This window comes from Ambystoma mexicanum, chromosome 13, assembly GCF_040938575.1.
Source record: "Ambystoma mexicanum isolate Mex_15411 chromosome 13, UKY_AmexF1_1, whole genome shotgun sequence".
NCBI lineage: Eukaryota > Metazoa > Chordata > Amphibia > Caudata > Ambystomatidae > Ambystoma > Ambystoma mexicanum.
The window spans coordinates 319,134,080-319,155,365 of NC_090938.1; the positions used below are offsets into that span (position 1 = coordinate 319,134,080).

At 49.9% G+C, this 21,286-nt stretch overlaps 1 protein-coding gene across 4 annotated transcripts in view; it reads right to left on the minus strand.

The window, feature by feature from the left end:
• Positions 1–21,286, minus strand: part of LOC138521176 (ubiquitin carboxyl-terminal hydrolase CYLD-like) — a 2,059,174-nt gene that overhangs the window by 1,444,781 nt on the left and 593,107 nt on the right. For all 4 annotated transcript variants that reach the window (XM_069633784.1, XM_069633781.1, XM_069633782.1 and 1 more), the window contains one exon: positions 6,902–7,203. In XM_069633784.1, coding sequence (XP_069489885.1) covers positions 6,902–7,203 — 302 coding nt within the window. The remainder of the gene's footprint in view (positions 1–6,901; positions 7,204–21,286) is intronic.

Here is a 21,286-nt window from a genome sequence, read left to right on the forward strand (position 1 = left end):
TTTAGTTTTCTTATTTGAATTTGGATGTCTTCATGGTCATCTAACTTGATCCATAGGGGGTCAGTGCCGCTCGCTAGATCCTGGGTGGTGGCTGGTTGTTGGAATAGGGTTTCAAAGTAGGTCTCCCAAACTGCAGCGGCGATTCCGTTAAGTTGGCAAGGGAGGGCTCCAGGTGTAACTGAGTGGATGAGAGTCCAGAAGTCTCTCGTATGGTTGCCGTTTATCGCCGTGAGAATGTTTTCTGCGTCCTGTTGATAGAGGTTATGGCGATGGCCTTTCAGCCAATTTTTGTAGGCTTTGACTGCTGTTGTAATGACGGCTTGTGCTGATTGGGGATGAACTTTCCATGCTTGTCTTTTTGCTCTTCTTAGCTCCCTCTTCTTTTCTGAGATTAGTTTATTGAAAGTGTGCTTCTGTTGTGGTAGAGTGTGGCTATTCTTTCCACTTGGGAGTCTAAATGAGGTCAACAATGGAATATAGTCGACCGACAAAGGCTGTTCACGTGTAGTTAGATCTTTATAAGTTGCTGTCAAGGTGCTTATTGCTCTTTCATTCATTCTCAGTCTTGTGCCTTGGGTTGTTGGTTCTATATTGGTTGGCATCGAGATATTTTTAGGTGGGGCCCAAGACCAGGTGGTTTCTAAGAGGTTGTGGTCACTCTCTTCTGTTCTTATGACATTGAATGATGTTACTAGGTTTAGTAACGGCCAGGAGACGAAGATGTAGTCGATTGTTGATTTAGAGTTTGATCTCTCCCAGGTTGGACATCTTTTTGGGTCGTAAAAGATGTGGTCAAGGTTGGAAAATGCTCTGGAGTCCATTAAGTTCGACCATTTGGATACCCTCTCATCTGTTGGTGGACCTTTAGATTTTAAAGTAGGAGGGTCAGTGAGATTTTGACAACTGATGTTGAGATCCCCACATATGAGTATGTGGTCTACTTGCTGGTTTAGGTGAATCCAGTCAATTTCTCGTTCCATTTCTTGATGAATTTTTGGGTATTTATTGTGGCCGGGTTCCAGTATATGGTGATGATAATCATTGACTTTGTCTGGAGTGTGTTAGTCTCCGTAGCAGGTGACCAGTTTAGCTTCATCATTAACATGTAGTGGGTCTCTTAATTTTTTGATGTTTGTTAAACCACGGCCACTTCGGATTGCCACGAGTAGGCTGGCGGTCGGCCTTCCTGTTGAGCCTTTTTTGGCTGCGACTATCTTTGTCTCGTAGCCATCGATGATCGGAGGTTGGAGAGGCCAGGTCTCTTGGAGACAAATAATATCGTATTCGTTCCAATTTATTGAGCCCGAGGAAGTTAGGTGGCAGAAGCCTCTGGTGTTCCATGAGCAAATCTTTATTTGGTCGTGCTTCAAGGTTTGTTGATCTTCATTCGTGTCACTGTAGGTCTTGTGCTTGAGTGGCTATTTTTGGTGTTTAGGCTTCAGAGCCTTTGGCAGCCATGACCACATTGTCTCAAGTGTGGACACTGGAAGAGATTTTACCACGTTGGATTAAGTCTCGTTTTGAACCATCCTTTGTATTTTCTGTGGGCCTTTCGTTTGGCGTTGTTCCAGCTTATCTCTTTGAGTTGCTGAAGAGGGTGGAATATTTTGGGGTTGATCACGAGATAATAACTGTTGATCAGATGGTTTTATAGATGACGTCGGGTAGACTTTCTTGTGAATCGGGTTTTCGGGCTCTTTCCGCGTTTGAATAACTCGGGATCTCTTTGTGGAGCAATGTTGTTTTTGAGGGGCTTGTATCCGATCCGTAATTCCCTTCGAAGGGTTAGAGCACTCTTCTGAGTCCGAGGGTTTGAGTATTTTTATTTTCCTTGAAGATTCAGTTAGGTTGTAGCCCCTCGTTAACAAGTCTTCTGCAGCTGATCTTAATATTTTGTTCGTAGTTGAGGATGAGATGTAGAAGTGAGAAATCGGCTTAAGATTGATATGGCTTGGGTCCACTGTCTGGAGATCAGCGGACTTCACCACGCACAGTTTCGAGATGTAACTAAACAGGTCAAGAACTGTTCCTCTGTTTAAAGTTACATTTTCCCGGTTGCCTGAAATTTGTTCTAGTTTCAGGATCCATCTAATTTGAGGTCTTTTATGGAGGCAGTCTAAGAGGGTTTTTTGGCTTGCAGTGGATCTATTAGTAGTTCTTTGCAAGCAGTCACTTGATCATCGGACGTCCGATCTGGGGCGTTGAGTTTCTTCGTAGCGCCCTTTCGAATTGTAAGAACGGTTTTCTCGCGTTCTTACTCCGTGTGTTTGGTGGGTTGGTCTTTTCTTTGAATTATGGTTCGATCGATGAGGTTCGGGTTTCCACGTGTCCTCATGGTTCCTGGTGGCTCTCCTCCTACGATTTTCAAGGGTGAGGAAAGGAGACTCAGGCCCTGAATCTTCAACATTGGATCCTGTTTGTAGTTGAGCTAATGACTTGGCTGTTTCTGGCGTGAGTTTGTCGTTCAATGACTGAGGTGTTGTCAAATCCGTTAAGTGCTGTGAAATGTTCATCAAATCCTCGTTATTTAGGAAGGCCTCGACCCCTCTTGGCGAAAGGTTAATAGGGTCACTTTCTTCCGATATTACTCTTTGCTTTTCTTTTGCTGCAGACAATTGGGTGGGATGGGTTGCTGGAATTTTTAAAAGCGGTGGGAGTTTGCCCTTTAGGGCGGCTTGATGTTGAAATATTGATGCGACGGTTGTGATTGTTCTGGGTTTTGAGATGGCCTCTAATGGCTCTTTTGTGATATTTTCTGTTGTTGTTGGTGTAGGAACCGATGTTGTTAAATCAATGAATGGTGTTGTTTGTGTCCCCTTAGATTTGCGTGGTGTCTCTGCATGCCACGAGGAATCCACACTCTCGGCACAATTTACAGTTGTGTCAGATGGAACAGGTTGCTGAAGCCGAAGACATTCAGTGTGTTTTAGTTTCATATCAAGGGCCATTTTGTATCCTTCTAGGAAGGTCAATTTGGTAGACATGGACGCTTGAATTGAGATCTGGTCTTTCAAGGTGTCACCGATTGTTTCGTAAAGTTTGGTGAATGGAGCGAGGGCGATCGTTAAAGCTGACATCAGGGTGCACATGTCTAGTTTTTTTGATGGATGGTCTTTTGGGGTTGTTGAGCTTTGAGAAGAAAGTCTATTTCGTGGGGGGGACGATAGGCGAGTTGAGGTATGCCCCGTGGTGGGTGTTCTAGGGAGGTGATCTAACGAGTGTCTTCTTTGGTTGTTATAGTTATTGAGGTTTGAGTAAAAGGAATCCAGGGTTCTCTCAAACTGTGGGTTTGGTTTGGGCATTGAGGGTAACTTGTTTCTCCGGTTGCTTCCTGGGACTTGTTTGTTTGCTGATTTTGGCTTGTCCCACCCCACGAAAGGAGGCGTTGCCACTAAATCTTTTTCGCTGACATAGGCGTCTGTTAGGATGTCTTGAGCGTGCATTGGTATCGCCTCTTGAGGAGAATTTGGTCTAGTTAACGGGCTTCTACCTATACAGACTGAACTTGGGCTTTTCGTAGAGGCGCTCGGCGTCGTCGTTTGAAGGTCGTTGTCTGAGTCAGATCCCGCGACACCAGTTCATGCTCTTTGACGGTCGAAGTTTCTGGGTTCTCTTGGGCTGAAGCCGGCGCTTCTGTCGTGACTGCTGTGATCCTTGTCGGCAAAGAGGCTGCAAGAGTGATGACAGCTTCATCTTGGACGGGAGCTTGTTCCCTAGGCTGTGAGGCAGGTTTTGGCGAAGAGATTGATGGTGCAGGTTTGCCTGCGAATTGCCAATTGTCTTTGTTTATGTTATGGGAAAGGTAGTCCGCCCTTCTTAGTGGGGGCGGGGAGAGGTTTCTTAGTGGAGGCGCCAGCCTATGCTGTTTTCGAGGGGGGGTGTTTTCATTTACAGCTTCCAACATTTCCGCATCTGTTAATTCTTGGCATTTATCTTGAATTTCCTTGGAATGTTTGCGGAAGAAGTCTGATAGTAACTTCAAAGGCGGTTGTGGTTTCTTTATCGCCCTTTTAGAATTTTTTAAACCCGTGCGGGTTTTCTTGTTCGCTTTGCCCTGGTTTACGTTTTCTCCTTGTTTGGGCCATGGGTTTGGTGTCTTCTTTTGGTCTTTTTTTACATGGGTTTTTTTTTTGTTTATTAGGAAGGTCTCCTGCAGTCCGTGATCTTTTTCTCAGGTTTGTCAAAGTTAGGTTCACTTCTAGGACATTAGGTGGTTGAGTCGAGGAATCGACGTCGGTTGGGGACTGTAGTTCTTCCACTGAGCTGACGTTGCGTTTAGCACTTTGATGGATCTGTGCAGCTACCGTTGTTACGGTAGGGGGCGGGGCTGTAGGCGCGGCTGGAGTGGTTACACACTCCACTGTCTCTGGTGTGCGCGCTGCCTCTTGCGTCCCCCGGGCCCTTGGGGCGATCTGGCAGCCCACTTCCTCCTCATCGGGGCCCGCCCTCGCCGACAGGGCAGGCGTGACCTCCACCCCACTCGGGGACACGGCTCTGCCGAGTTGCGGCACACCAACACACGCGTCAGGCAGCCCGACCGGAGGTCTCAACGCCATCCCCCCTCTGGGGGACAGCGGAGCTTCGGTTCTGGCTGGAGGAGCGTGCGAGCAGGCGGGAGCCACGGGAGCCGCAGAGAACAATCGAGGGACATCGCTAGGGCCGTGCAAGGTAGGAGATTCAGCTCCATGGGGAAGTTGAGGGATGTGATGCGGATGAGGGTTGCTGGGTGGTCTGGGTTTTCTCTTTTCGCGGTCGAGCAAGGGTGGAACAGTAAGCGCTGCACCCTTTGTTGGTCGGTGCGGCGTGATCACAGGATTGAAGAGACCGGGGAGTTGATTGTGTTCAGAAGAGGTGTTTGTGTTTTCTGATGCAGAGTTCTTTCTTGAACTTCTTAGGCAACGGCCTATTTCTTCTTCCTGGTCGACGTGACCGACCGGTGGAGTGACCATCTTAGCAGACATTGCCAGTTTGCCTGGCATGACTGCAAGACTGCCACTCACCACCACTCCGCGTCCGCTCCGCGGAGTCAATGAGGTTTTGAAGGGTTGACTGCAGACACTCCTCCCAGCAAAGGTAGACACTGAAGAAACACTGGAAACACTGGAATGGGGGTAGCAGACTGCAAGACTGCCACTCACCGCCACTCCGCGTCCGCTCCGCGGAGTCAATGAGGTTTTGAAGGGTTGACTGCAGACACTCCTCCCAGCAAAGGTAGACACTGAAGAAACACTGGAAACACTGGAATGGGGGTAGCAGACTGCAAGACTGCCACTCACCGCCACTCTGCGTCCGCTCCGCGGAGTCAATGAGGTTTTGAAGGGTTGACTGCAGACACTCCTCCAAGCAAAGGTAGACACTGAAGAAACACTGGAATGGGGGTAGCAGACTGCAAGACTGCCACTCACCGCCACTCCGCGTCCGCTCTGCGGAATCAATGAGGTTTTGAAGGGTTGACTGCAGACACTCCTCCCAGCAAAGGTAGACACTGAAGAAACACTGGAATGGGGGTAGCAGACTGCAAGACTGCCACTCACCGCCACTCCGCGTCCGCTCTGCGGAATCAATGAGGTTTTGAAGGGTTGACTGCAGACACTCCTCCCAGCAAAGGTAGACACTGAAGAAACACTGGAATGGGGGTAGCAGACTGCAAGACTGCCACTCACCGCCACTTTTGTTCCTATTGCAAAATGTGCGGTTTGGACCTGGGGATGGGTACAGCTCTCTCACATCACTCAGTGCGGGAACTCAGTGTGTTAATCACAGCAAGCACACCAAATAAAAAAACCTTGAACTGTTTCTAGAAGTCTGGGTATTCTTAAGGACATTTGTACCAGCAGACACCGGTGTCATACAAATGATGGGCATGGCCCATCCTCGCACACACAACACAGTACCTGCAGTTCCTGTTCTGCATACCTTGGACTTGCCTCATCAATATTTACAGCAATGTATCAGAAGACCCAGGTTTTCTACCTATGCTGACATGCTCCACCTCCATGTGCAGCACAGTGCCATCAGTTACCCTGATCCTGCATGCCCTGTTCAATGCCAATCCATATACACGTGGTGTCAGAAGACACTTTCCTACCAAGCCTAGGAATTCCAGCCAATTTACAACAGATCGAACCTGGGCTTCTAGCAAACAAGCAATGTATTTATGTTTTTATCTGTGGCCTTCTGTATGTGTTCCATGAAACATTATTTGAACACACGACTCAGCAATAGGTTACATCGAAGATCGTACCCTAAAGCCCAATTAAGGAAGACTCTAACTTTGCCACCCGTCTACCAATCCACACTAAAACTCGAATGACCCAAAAGCAAAATTCGGAGCAGGACCATGAAATACTCCCTTTTTCCAAAAAGGTGAATTTTGTCCATACATTTGAAAAAAATAACCCATCTAATGAACATGCGCCAGAATAGATATATTCTCATCATTTAGTCTCACACTTTCAGATTAACCATAATTGTGGTTATGGCGATGAACACCTCTCTGTAGCACTCGAGGCAGACTGCAGTTCGTTGTGTGTATACATTCGAAGTTGGAAAGTGCTATTCGTACACAAGAAACCAATAGAATATATTTATGTGCGTAATTTAACGATCAGCAACTCCACAAAGACCACGAAGCTCCGGTACACGGTTACATGAAGGTATACTCTTACGGGGAGACCAGGTGCCTTGCAGAAACTATGAAAGAATAATGATATCAATAAAGGTATGGATGGTGCTGGAAGAACTTAACAGCAATTATGATTAAACGCGTCTACCAGTTGCAGCTGGTTACATTCGGATTCACTAATCTACAGGTCTGCTGGCTTGTTGATATATACGAAGAAATAGAATAGGTTGTAAACAATTAACCGTAAAGAATACTCAATGCATATTTTCAGCGCACCACTTCCAGGCCTGCCATCTTCTCTGCGCACTCTGGAATCTTTCCAATCCAGCGAATGACTCCGTAGATAGGGGGATCCTGCACCTCAACCATTGAGTTCAGCTCGAGAGTGGGCCAACAGGGTGCGTCTCGCTCCCCTGGTGAGTGGGACTCTCCGTGGCTCGATGACCTCTGTGGGCTAGTGTCTTCCACAGGGGAGGGATGCCGGATAGAGGGCGGTGAGGCATCTTCTGCTTCAGCAATGCGCAGGGGTCGAACTGCTCGGTGTGGGCTCTCTGCATGCACATAGGAATCTTCTCTGCCTGTTTGAGGGGAAATCATATGTCTTATTATGGTGCGCTTAACATTGTAATAATATGTTACAGAATTTCACAGCTAACAGTACTCAAGTTATAAACCCCTAAAGGATTTAGGGCTTAGTAAACCCTGTGAGACTTCTGAAGCCAGTAGTAATGAGTTTGGACACCCAGAGTAATGATCATACATCTGGCATGAGGAAAATAAACCGCTCTAAAGTGGTAACAAATGATAGCTTTAATCTGCCTGCAATGAGTTGCACTTCTCTGTCCATCTTGAGGTGAAAGTGGGTCTACTACTGAAAACAAACCTCTAGAGTCCCCTTGTCAAAGGAGGTATGCTTTGGAACAATTAGGGTCGAATGGCACTAAATACCTATAGGCACAAGGTATGTTCAAATGTGTGTGGCTTCTATAATTATGTGCATCAAGCTATGTCTTGGGATCTTTATTTTATCAGATGTGCAGTCGTCAAACTGAGAACAAATAATCCTAATGTCATTTTCTTAAACTATTACAGGGCTTTTCTAACAAACATGAAAAAGGAAGCCGGGTATTCCACAACCTTAAACCCTTGGGTGGGATTTTTGTAAATGATCCTTTTACACACCACGTTATAACCATTTTCGCACCGCTGTGTCATCTTCTGCTGACAGACATGAGAAGAGAGATGGGTAATGTGCCCATTGCAATGAGATTTGACAAAGGGTGTACACAATGACTGCTGGTCTGCAGGAGTACAGGGAAGAGCAGTGGAAAAACCATGTACTCAGCCCCACACTAAGTGATCCCACTCAAAGGTAAAACAAGCACCTCTCTCGCCTCTTGAAAACGTGGGCCGAGAACAGGTTACATCTTCAGGAGGGGTATGAGCTGGTACAGTTGCAATACCAAACTGCGTGGTTCCAAAATAAAAATGTCCACTCAAGGTTCTATAAATGTAAGGGCTTCAATAAAAATGATCATTGCAAACAACTTTTTTAAATTTTATATTCTTGATATGGCTGAACATAAATCAACCTTTCAACTCCAATACACAAATAATACGTTTACAACAATACAATATAACATCAAAAGAAATATTGCATCTAAAGAGTGTTCTTCAATTCATCATTTAACAATTTTCCATTAGACTGCCATCTATTACTCAAGGTCTATTAAAATATTAATTGCATTAAGAAATCTAATTGTCGCTAAAATCAAGGATAGATGTCGGCTGCTAACAATCATCACCCATACCTTATCTTTTATTAAAATTCTATACTGGCTGGGAGGCTACAAGGGGGCGCAGGCAAGATGGCTGCCTGAACGTGAAGCTTGTCCCTAGCCTTGGAAATATTGCGGCGTCATGGCGATTGGTGGTCCCTGCTAACTCTAAAAAGCAGTGCCGCAGATGACAAAAAGTGCTGTTCCCAGGGGGAGTGAAGGAACTGGGCTGGGAGCTGCCCTGGACCCGGAGGCTTGGAGATAAACATTATGCTATCCGTCGGCCCGCTGCGGCCCAGGACCTGTGTGCAGCTACCCGTGTCCCACTCGGCTCAGGGAGGCATGTCGAGCAGGGCTGGGACAACGGCTGTAGATAAAACCCTTTTGCCGCCACAGAGATCACTAGTGAGGGAATCAGGAAGCAGCGGCTCCCGAGGTGTCCTGGAATACCACGTAAGAAGGTAGTGGCTTCCACCCCCTCCCAACCCCCCAGCAAAGCAACAGCCTGCCGGCGGGGCTGACGTGAGAGCGTGCCTCAGCAGGTAAGGGCGGTGGAGGAAGCGGCCAACCGTGATCGGTCCAAGGAGCAGGACAAGGAGCCCGACGGGCCTGCAGAGGCCTGGTGCTCCTCCCGCTCCCCAGGTGTGGGAGAGAGCCCAGACAAAGGAATAGCGCCGACGCAGCACCAGTGACAGGACAAGCCAGCGCTGCACAAGATGACACGCTGGGAACTCTCCGAGATCTGCTAATACTTCCCGACGCTTCCCCCACAGCATTTCCAGGAGTTAAAATGCCTGTGGGGGATAGCGCAGCATAACAACAAACTGTTGTGGGTTGGGGCTCAGGCCCTGGGGGAGGAATGCCCAGGTGCCCTTCACCACCAAATGCACTGGCAGGTCACCAAGTGAGCAGATTTGAGAGGGAGAGAGATAGTGGCCTTTTTGCAACTGAGGAGTGGTTCTTCTCACGTGTGGACACCTCATAACTTAAGAGGTTTTGTTACAAGGGAAGATTGGGGGGGGGCTTTCCTCCATGGCACCTCACCGTTAGGGTGAATCCCCCCGACTGGCAGCTCAGCTGGAGCAGCGCAGGGCACCAGCCAGGGAAGGTGAGATCAGCTGGCCGGTTCACGCAGAAGAGATACCTTGGAGATTAGAGGTTCGGAATATAGTGCCCCTACGCCATTGCCTACTTTTGGAGAAAACGTTGCCCGTACCCTACTACGCAAAGTTAGAGCTCCTGCCCCAGAGGAGGGGAGTGCCCAGGGATGGTCCTAAACCAGAGGAAGACCAGGGGCTGCGGGGGAGGTGTCTAGACGGTAGGAACCGGAGTCTAGACCCCTTGAGGCCACAGGGGAAAGGGGTCTGGGAACCCCATGAGCTGGAGAGAGACCATGGCACAGTTTCAGTTGCATACCGACAACACCACGATGGCGACGGGAGGCGCTCCTGTGCCCCTGGAAGAGCTGGGCTCCATAAAACCAGACATACAGATCATCTTGGAGGAGATAAGGGGTATGAGAACCGACATGGGGCGAAACTGGCGGACCCATTGGCCAAGGTGACCACCCTTGGAGACAGAATGGACGGGGTCGAGGCGAATCAAACATCTACGGGACTCCTGGAAATGCAGATGGAAGCTTGCTTTCTGGAAATGGAGTGCCGTGAAGAGGAGCTATGTCTCAAGGTAGATAATATTGAAAACAGCGAGAGAAGGAAAAACCTTAGGATCTTTGGACTCGTGGAAGAGGAGACACCAGCAGGCCTGGAGCACAAGATGCACAACATAATAAGGATTGTGCTGGGCTTGGGAGACAGTGAAAGACCACAGCAGACAATTCACCGCACGGGTGGTGGTGCCCGGGGACCTCCTAGCACGCATGCACTACTATGGTGATAAGGTGAAGATACGCGAGAAGGTGAAACGTTTGAGAGAAGTCAACTATGGCGACTCAAGGGTGGCCATCTTCCAGGACCTCTTGACCCACACACTGTTGAGGCGGAAGAAATGTGGGGCCCTCACTAGATGGCTGCAGGAGAACTGGGTGAGGTAACGATGGGGCTACCCCTTATCGCTGATTTTTGAGTGGGACAGTGAGAGGCATCACTTGGTCGCAAATGACGACATACAAAGGGTCACAGAGGACCTGGTGGGCAATCAAGAGGGCCCTTCCCTAGAGCAGGCGGCGGATCCCAACAGGAGGCTTCGAAGCCCGGAATCAATGCATGGCAAGAGAAGGGCTAAAGTGGGTTGAAAATATCAAAAGTTGAATACCCCTCCCTCGTGGAATGCTGATACCCGATGGGGACCCTTATGCTCTCACATAGAGCACTCACTTCCAGTGTGCGCCATTCCATCCAGAACGGGGGGTCTGAGTGCTAGGTGTGCTGAGCTTTTGTTTACTTCTTTAAAAGGCAGCTAGAGGGGTGACTCAATGAGTAGCCTGATTGTCACGCTCACCTGGTCTCTGCGGGGACATTGGGGCACGGTTGCAGCCCTCCCTGGAACTGGCTCCCCTTGGTCAGGCTTCTTCCCCTGCTTCTGTGGTGTGGACTGCGCTGGTTGTTGGTACTGCCCCTGTGAGAATACGAGAGGCTGTGAGAAGCTTTGATATGACTGTGGTCTCCCTCGAACCCTTCTTCCCAGAATGTGGTGAGCACCCATATAATCTCACCTATTTAATTATGATGGTGAGCTCTCCGTACTGCTTCTCACTGCAGGGGCGCTTTTAGACAGACCGAGTTCCTTCCCCGGTCCATGTGCGTGGCAGCCCAGACCGGCTGTTGCTGAACCACTTCAAAAGGTAAGTATCCTTCGATAATGATTATTGTCTGTATCCTTTTGTAATGTCTTTTCCTTGATTACTGTACGTACCTCTTGTAATGTCTTTCTTTTTCCCCAATAGTTGATATGATGCCCAGCGGTAGTTGCAGTGCAAGAAGCTAGCCCCAATGGAGGAAAAGGGAGTTCACGATTGTCCAAATAGGTGGCAAGTTTGGTTTTTTCGTCAGGCACGAGGATTGGTTTGAGCGCGACCTTAGTGTAATGTCTTTATAATTTTTGTAACCTTATTTTGTCTTTTTCTCTAGCAGGTATGGCCTGGCCAAGTCAGACTGGAATGCTGTTATCCAAAGATCTGCCGGCGGATGAAGGATGCCTGGATCCGCGATGAAGCTGGCCGAAAGTGGACTCACGGGTAAGTGTTGTGGCTAGGAGCCAGAATCAAGTAAGGATACGCTCAGACTGCGGTTGCTGCTGGAGTCAGGCAAGGATGCGCTCCGACTGCGATTGCTGCTGGAATCAGGTAAGGATGCACTCCTAATGCTGTTGCTGCTGGAATCAGGTAAGCTGCTGGAATCAGGTAAGCCACTGGAATCAGGTAAGGATGCGCTTTAGGCAGCGGTGAACGTTACGCTGCTGTAAGCGCACTAACGCGGAGCGCCTGCATGCGGGCGGGGCAGGCTTAAATTGCCTGGTCCCAGCCACGCCCATTTGTTCCAACTCGTGGCCCCACCCTGCCACTCCTAGAGGATGCTGCACGTGCAGCCCAATTAACTTCTATGGCCATACCTGACCTGGAGGCCCTGCAGGGAAAAAATAAGGCACGTGCACCAGAATAAAGTGTGCAGAGTACACTTACTCATAAGCCTGGTACCAAGACTGGGTCCAACTGGACCTTTTAAGTAGTGGAGCTTGTGGTTCTTGCCCAGTGGCCATGACACTGATAATGCTAAGGTTTGACTGAATGAGAAAATGTTTTCAGGGGAAACTGAACGGTTGGTGTAGGGACCGGGGTGTTGGGAGATTGGGTTTAGTTTGAATTCGGGGGCGGGGGGTTAGGAAAGGTGAAATGACCGCTAAACAGGGGGTCCAAGGTTGGGGACGAGTCCCTGTTGGTTCAACAACCATACTTAGCGAGGTTGGGGCATGGGGTCAGATGCCTCAACTTCAAGTAGAAGAATGGGGGGCATGGTGGGGGAAAAGGGTGGGGTGGAGGGATGGGGGGAGAAAGGGGGAATGTGAACAGCGCATGTCATGGGATCAGCACATTTGAAGGGCCTGGAGCCTAGTTGGACACGGGAGGTGTACAGTACGATGGGTTAAGAGGGGAAATGGTTGAAAGGGCGGTGGGTATGCTGAATGTGAAGGGCTTGAATTCTCAAAACAAAAAAGGTCCCTGGCTAGTAATATGTTCCGTAAACAGAAACTAGCAGTCCTCTTCCTACAGGAGAGACACTATTGACAAGGGGCGGAGTCACTGATAAAAGGTAAAGCGATGGGAAGGAATTTTTGGGCTTCTCACAAATCCTCTAAAAAGGAGGGGGTGGGCATCCTTCTGGGCAAATCATTCAGTCTGATGGGGATTGAGATCAAGAGGGGTTTCATGGGAAGATTCTTGGGAATAAAGGGTACATGTGAGGGAATGCGGATCACACTCGACACCCTTTATGCACCCAACGTGGGTCAGGTGGACATTCTATGTCAGGTGTTTAGGGTGATGGACGAGTGGGCAGAGGGTGCCACGATGCTAGGCTGGGATATCAACTTGATTCTGGACCCCAAGCTGGAATGGTGGTCAGCGAAGGGACGGGGGTGAGGGTTGTCAAGAGATAACCTTGCCCTGAGAGACCTTTTGCAAGACCACTTCTGGGTGGATGTGTGGCGTAGATCATGGCCGGGGCCGGGGGGCTATACCTTCTTTTCTCCCCCGCATCAATCGTACACGAGAATTTACCTCCTGCTTACACAGAGGAAGAGGTAAGGGGAGATTGGTGAGCCAAGGGTGGAGGCAATTACGTGGTCAGACCACAAACTTGTGGTAGTAGACTGGCAGCTACCTAAGGCCTTGCAGATCTATAGGGGTCGGTGCAATGATACCCTCCTGAGGGACCAAGTGTTCAGGGAGTTTCAGAGGAAGGAGATACAGGCCTATTTTGAAATTAATGACAACAGGGAGACTGGTATGGCTACAGTGTGGGAGGCAGCCAAAGCCACTTTTCGGGGTCTGCTCATTACGGAGGGTTCCCGTCGGAAACGGGAGAGGGCTCTAATCGAAGGTAAGCTCAGAGAGGAACTCCGAGCTATGCAGGTACAGTTGAACCGGAGCGGTATAAACAGGGAGGCCCTTTTGGGGGAAATGAGAGACAAGAGACAAGCACTTCACTCAGTTCTAATTGGAGAAGTCGTCAAGAAGATGAGATACACCGGCAGAGGTACTATGAGAGGGGAGACAAGGTGGGGACTGTTCTGGAAAATAGGATGAAAGGTTGTAGTGCGGATAGGAGGGTAGAAGGTATTCAAGACACCGTGGGGGGGGGGTTGGCTGGATGCGGAAAGGTGGAGCGGATATAATGGAGCGCTTTGCAAGTTTCTATGGGGAGTTGTATACTAGGCAGAAGGAGGAGTCAGTGGAGGACATGCAGCAATACCTGGCTGGGCAAAACTTCCATAAACCTATGGGGGCAGGGAGATGCCTTGGAGGGGTAGATAACTGTTGAGGAGGTCCTGGAAGCCATTAAAAGGCTGCAGATAGGGAAGGCCCTCCCGGGAGGAGACAGCTTCATGGCCGATTTTTACAATACCATACCTTGCTGGAGAAACCTCTGGCTAAGCTGTTTAATTTAATAATGGGGCAAGATACAATCCCACTGACGTTTCTTTATGCCCCAATTGCAGTTATACCGAAACCAGGAAAAGACCCCGCTGGATGTGCCTCCTACAGGCCCATCTCCCTTCTAAATGTGGACGCAAAGGTTTTGGCCAGGATCCTAGCGACGAAGTTAGAGATAGGTCTCCCTCAGTTGATTGACCCAGGCCAGGTGGGGTTTGTGTTAAACAGGCAGGGAGCGGACAGTATGCAGAAAACTCTCCACGTGCTGTGCGCAAGGGAAGTCCGGGAGGAGGGAGCTGCCTTGCTCTCCCCTAGACTGCGAAGAGGCATTTGACCAGGTGAGCTGGGCCTTCATGGGGGAGGTTTTTTCATCCCTGGGAATGGGTCAGAGGTGGATGGGTTGGATATCAGCCTTGTACTCAAAGCCCATGGCCAGAGATGTGGTCAATGAAAACGAATTAGGGCCCTTTCCCTTAGGGAGGGGCACGCATCAGGGATGCCCCCACTCATATATGCACTAGTGATGGAACCATGGGCGGCATTGATCTGGGACAATGATGAAATTGGAGGTGTCACAGTGGGTGCAATACATTGCAAGATAAGTCTATTTGTGGATGATGCACTACTCTGTTTCCAAGCCATTCCAATCGATCCCCCCCATGTATTGCAAAGTTTAGAACGATATGGTAAGCAGTCTGGCTTCAAGGTCAACCTGGGGAAATCAGTGGCGTTCATAGCTGGGGGCTAGCGGATAGAGAAAGAGAATTTGTGACAGGGCTTCCTTTTAAGATGCAGAGAGAAATGTTTCGCTACTTGGGGATTCAGGTTACACAAAACCTGAGGGATCACTACAAGGGAAACTTTATCCCCCTCTGGTAGGCAGTGAAACGAGACATGGAGAGGTGGGCAGGGTTGGGGTTATCGTGGATGGCGCGTCTGAACTCTGTAAAGATGTTGATTCTCCCCAAGTTCTTATTCCTGTTCCAGATGCTACCGGTGCCAGTCCCTAGGTCTTTCTTAATGGAGGTGAAACAACCTATGTTGAGGTTCCTTTGGGCTGGAAAGAAACATAGGATCTCCTATGAGATACTAACGAGGCCAAAGGAGGAAGGGGCAACCAGACGTGGACTCCCTGCTCACTGTGCTCAGAGAGGCACAGCTCCACCTCAATGATGAGGCCCAACAAGGCTCAAACACGTGTATGGGGTTGTTGGTACTCTTGCTCAGAAGGGAATTGCCATAGCATTTCGGTGCTGGACTGCCCATGTGGGCGGGATAAAGACTGATATGCAAATAGATATTTCCCATCTGTGAAAGGAACAGTGAGCAAAAAGCAGATGGCTGCAAACTCTCAAAATGGTTAAAAACCACTGAACAGGTCATCATGCTGTGTTCTTTCGAGAGAGGGGTACCTGCCTCCTTTTTTGTATCAAAGAAGGAGGGGGGGGGCAGGGGTTGGCTTTCCAGACCTAGCAACGTACTACAAGGTATCCCAGCTGAGAGTCCTGGTGGACCATTTTACTCCAGGCTCAGGGAAACAATGGGTGGCTATGGATCATGAGGTACTGGCCACGGTCACGTTAGACGAGTGGCTGTGGGTTCCTAAAACCAGCATCCTGCGGAGTGTCCTGCTGCACCCAGTGTTGGAGGTCCTGTGGTCTGTCTGGAAGGAGGGAGACGATAATAGGTGGCTTACGTCTTGGCCATCGCCCTGAGCTTTATCTGGCCCCCCCACTGAGGGATGGGATTGAAAAGCCTATGGCGTTCCAGCCTTGGTACAAAGCTGGACTCAGGGCGGGACAGTTATAGGATGGGGGAACCTTTGCATCCTTGAAGGGACTGGAGGAGGCCCTGGGTCTGAGCAAGCCGTCACCCTTTCGCTTCCTGCAATTGAAGGGGGTAATGACCGGGGATAGATGAGGGAGAATCTACGGAGGGAGCCGACAGCCTTTGAAAGGTTCCTGATCACGCAGAAGGGAACCAAGGGACTGATAGCTAGATTGTATAGCCTGCTTCTCATGGCAGCCCCAACGGGAACCCCCTCCTGTAAGAGTGAGGTGGTGACAGGACCTGGGAAGGGATATCGAGGACCTTTTGTGGCCCGCATGTGTAGACAGGCTAACTGCTCCACTAGATCGCTTCAATATAGAAACCAAGCCCTGAAATTATTGCATATGTGGCACTACCCCCCAGTAATGATAGCCAGGATGAGGGAGGGATATGACCCCACTGCTGGAAGTGTCACAGTGCAAAGAACAAGTTACTTTATTACCTGGTAATGTTATTTCGATGGGATGTTCCGACGAGGTATAACACATCTATGACTGGTAATCACCACAGCTGTGCTGCTTTGGAAAATGGTCGGCGTCTGCGTCGATGACGTCGATACGCTGTCCTCGAGGAGGCAGGTGCCCCTCTCTCGAAAGAACACAGCATGATGACCTGTTCAGTGGTGACGTCGAGCCGACGTCACCGGATGATACAAGTAGGACGCACGACGCCCGTAGCCTCAGTTGTAGTTTTTCCCAGAACGTGTGGCACCAATCTTCTGCCAGAATGACTACAGAAAGCCTTGCGGAAACGAAAGCTGCAATCGCATAAGAAATTCTGTAGTGGGGCAAGTAGGGAGGGAGCGATGTGGAATACGTCGTCGGAACAGCCCATCGAAAGAACATTACCAGGTAAGAAAGTAACTTGTTCTTCGAAGGGATTGGTTCCTCCGACGTATTCCACATCTATGACAGACTCCCAGGCAGTACCAACGTTTGGAGGTGGGAAAAGAATTTAGAATTTTAGAATGCCCAATCAAATTGCAGAATATAGGACTGCCTTACCAAAGGCCAATTCTTGCCCATGGACAGTATCCAGGGAGTAGTGTTTGACAAAAGTATCGACAGAGGCCCATGTGGCTGCTTCACAAATGTTAAGAATGGGAACACCCCTCTGCAAAACAGTGGAGGCAGCCACACCCCTAGTAGAGTGGGCCCTAAAGCCTACCGGAGGGTCCTTACCCACCAGACGGTAGCATTCCGAGATGGTCAAGATAATCCATCTGGACAAGGTCTGCTTAGTAACAGATTGACCCAAACGCCTTCCAGCATATCCTACAAAGAGCTGATCGTCCACTCTGACCCGGGACATGCGTGAGATGTAGAAGCTTAACGCTCTCCTAGGATCCAACCTATGGAGCCTCTCCTCTTCCTTACCAGGATGCAGAGGAGGATAGAACGCCGGAAGAATGACCTTCTGGCTTAAATGAAATTCCGACACAACCTTCGGAAGAAAAGAAGGACGAACCCAAAGGACAACCCTGGCCTTATGGAACACCGTGAAGGGTGGCTTGGCGGATAGTGCCTGCAACTCACTCACTCTGCGAGCGGAAGTAACCGCAACTAAAAATACAGTTTTAAAGGTAAACAGTCTCAAAGGGCAAGAATGTAAAGGCTCAAACGGAGCTCCCATGAGGAATTTTAGAACCACGTTCAAATCCCAACCGGGCACCTGGAAAGGTGACGGTGGGAACACATTAGTGAGCCCTTTCAGAAACTGAGAAATCAAACGAATCTTAAAATAAGAACACTCCTCAGACGAGCACTTAAATAGGGACAGCGCCCCCAGGTAACCTTTAATGGTACCCACTTGCAGGTCCTTGTGGGCTAATGAAAGCAAAAAAGACAGAACCACAGGAATGACACATGAAAAAGGATCCACATTCTTAACCCTGCACCAGTCGCAGAACTTTCTCCAACGGCAATGGTACAGGGACGTTATTGCGGGCCTTCTGGCCGAAAGCAACACCTCGATCACGTCTTCAGGGAGGTCCCAATCCTTATACCTCAACCTTTCAGAAGCCAAGCATGAAGGTTGAGGGACTTGACCTCTGGATGAAGAAGCCAACCGACCCCCCCCCTCCCGTGAGAGCAGATCGTCTCGGTAGGGAAGATGGAGTGGAGGGCAGATGGACATGTCAAGAAGGTCCGGGTACCACGTTCTCCTGGCCCATGCCGGAGCAATGAGTATCATCCGGGAACCGAACCTCCGTAACCTCCGTAGCACTTGCAGAATGACGGGGAATGGAGGAACAACATGCAGCAGTGGGAAGGACCACTCCACTACGAACGCGTCCCCTAAGGCTCCTCTTGGAAGAAATTCCCGCAAGCAGAATCTTTCACATTTCCTCTTGATACTGGTGGCAAAGAGATTCACTTGTGGGGTCCCCCAAAGGGCGAAGATTTCCAGGAGATCTCCTGAGCCAGCTCCTATTCGTGAGAGACCGTGCTCTACCTGCTCAGAGCGTCCGCTGCCACGTTTTTATCTCCGGCCAGATGAACTGCCGAGATCGAAATTTCCTGCTGGATGGCCCAGAACCAGAGCTGCATCGTGCCTCTGCACAGAGGGAGAGACCCTGCCCCCCCCTTTTTGTTGAGGTAGTGCATGGTCACTGTATTGTCCGTCAGAATCAGAACATTCTTCCCTTGCACAGACAGAAGAAAAGCCTTCAGGGCTAGCCTGACGGCCCTCAGCTCCAACAGATTGATATGGAGTCTGGACTCCGACGGAGATCAACGACCGCTGACTGTCAACTCGTTGGCATGAGCTCCCCATCCTGTGAGGGATGCATCCGTCACGATCGTGTACTCCGGCCAGGGTGGCCAAAATGGAGCCCCCTTCATCAGATTGCCTTCGACGGCCCACCACAGAAGGTCCTGGGTGACCGAGGGCGGCACCTGAACGGGGTCCGACATCCTGCCTGAGGACTGCGACCACTGCAGCTTGAGAGCCCATTGCAGAGATCTCATCCGTAACCTGGCCTCTGGCACCAGAAGAATGCAGGATGCCATGAGGCCAGGCAACCTCAAGAACTCGAACGCCGGGAGACTCTGGGCATGTTGAAATTTGTGCATCATCTGCAGAATGTGATGAGCCCTCACCTGGGGAGGCGAACACTGCCCCAGAGATGTGTCGAGCACTGCTCCGATGAACTAGAGCTGCTGGGTAGGTGTCAAGTGGGACTTCTTCAAGTCGAGGGAGAAGCCCAGCGTGTGAAGGGAGTGGCAGGTGACTGAGAGGTGATCAAGAACTTCCTCAGGTGAGCGCGCCCTGATCAAGCAATCGTCCAGGTAGGGGTAGACGTGAATCCCCCCCCTTTCCTGAGATACGCTGTCACCACCACCATTAGCTTGGTGAAGACCCTCAGGGCGGAGGTCAATCTGAACGGCAGGACCCGAAACTGAAAATGCGAGTCGCCAACCGCGAACCTCAGGTACTTCTTGTGCTTGGGATGTATCGGCACATGAAAGTAAGCGTCCTTGAGGTCGAGAGACACCAACCAGTCCTGAAGTTGAAGGGCCTGGAGGACTTGAGAAAGAGTAACCATCTTGAACTTGTCCTCCTTGAGGAGCTTGTTCAAACCACGCAAGTCCATGATGGGTCTCAATCCCCCGTTCTTTTTAGGAACCAGAAAATATGGGGAATACCATCCCTTGTTCCTCTCCGCTACAGGCACCAGTTCTATGGCGTCTTTCTCCAGCAGGGATTTGATTTCCTGCGCAAGGAGCGGATCCGGACTCTTCAAAGGGAGATTCCCTGGTGGATTGTCGTGAGGCATCTGCTGCAAAGGAAGACAGTAGCCGTGGGCTATGATCTCCAGAACCCACACATCTGAAGTAATGGCACGCCATTCTACAAGATGCTGCGCCAGTCTTCCCCCAACCGGCGAACCATGGGACATGGCCTCATGACTGAGCTGAAGCGGCAGCGGCAGTGCCTGAGGGCAAAGAGGCAACTGCCCGAGTGGCTTTGGCACCTTGAGTACCTTGTTTTCCACCTCTGGTACTCCTACGGTGGCTCCTTTGACTTGCAGCTCCCCTCGATCTACCAAAGGAAGAGTAGTATCGAAAGGAACCTCCCCTCTATTGCTGTCCCCTAGGACGAAAAGGCAGAGGTTGGAGAACTGCAGCGCTCAACGACTTTGCTGCAGCTTTGGAGGTCTGCAACCTCTCAAGGCTCTCGTCAGCCTTGCTGCCAAAAAGTTGTACAGCATCAAAGGGCATGTTGAGAAGCCGGGCTTGTATGTCAGGAGCAAACCCCGACTTCCGCAACCACGCAAATCTGCGCATCACTGTGCTTGCCGCCATGGACCGGCTGACACAATCTGCCATTTCGACTTGTATTCGCTCTCCACTCTTGCTTCTCCACTCTTTTTGACTGCTTACTCTCTGTTCTCTCCTCCTTTCCCTTCTCCTTTTCCTATCGTTTCCCCTTACTTTCTTCTATGCACTTACTCTATCAGAATTGTCCCTGGACCTAATATGATAGCAACCTCGTCTGTTTCCTCCACCCTCCCATTACTGTTTTTTTCTTACCCACACCGCCCTCCAGCACTATCTGAAATTTCGTCGGGCCTAGTATGATAGTCGCTTGTTTTGTTCCTGCCCTCCCTTTCTGCACCCCTCTCCCTCACCTTTTGTTTTTCTCCGGCTCTACCAGAAATGTCGTCAGGCCTAGGACGGTAGTCGCCTGTCTGTTTCCGTTTCCTTCCCACTCTCCCCTTCCCTTCCTTATCTGTCTTAGCTCTTGCACTATCTGAAATGTCGTCAGGCCGAGTATGATAGTTAATTTCACATCCTTATTGTTCATGGCCTGTAAGAATGTCATTGTATTTTCCCTTGTTCCCTCCCTTGCTTTGAAGCGGTTTGAAACGCATTGTGTATAGGCGCTATATAAATAAACTATCATATCATGTCCAGACCCGACTGAACCGATTCACACATGGCATCCTTGCCATCCTGAAGGAGGGCAAGAAAACCATCCCGTTCCTCCCCTTCGGGAATATGTTCAGCCGCCAAAGACACACAATTCCACAGAGTGTGAGTGAAACGTGCTAAGGCACACATGGGAGTTGGCTGCCTGTAAAGCCATACCCCCCTGAAGAAAATACTTTCTTCGCCCAGCCATCAAAACGTTTGTCGTCCCTATCTGGAGGGATGGTGGGGTACGACACCTGCTTTGCTGGGGCCATAGCCGCCTGCACCACCAGACTCTCCGGAGTGGGGTGAGTAGTCAAGTAAAAGGAGTCGCTACGGGCTGGACGGTATTTTTTCGGCAACGACTTGCTCACTGCCGGGAGACTCTCCAGAGCAGCCCAAGCCGCTGCCACCCTTCTCTGTAAAGCCATATGAAATTGCAGCACCGGGTCAGTGGGTGGACCTTGGTCAAGGATATCTGTCAGGTCATCCTGCAGAAAATCCACTGGTGGCGCAGACCACCCCA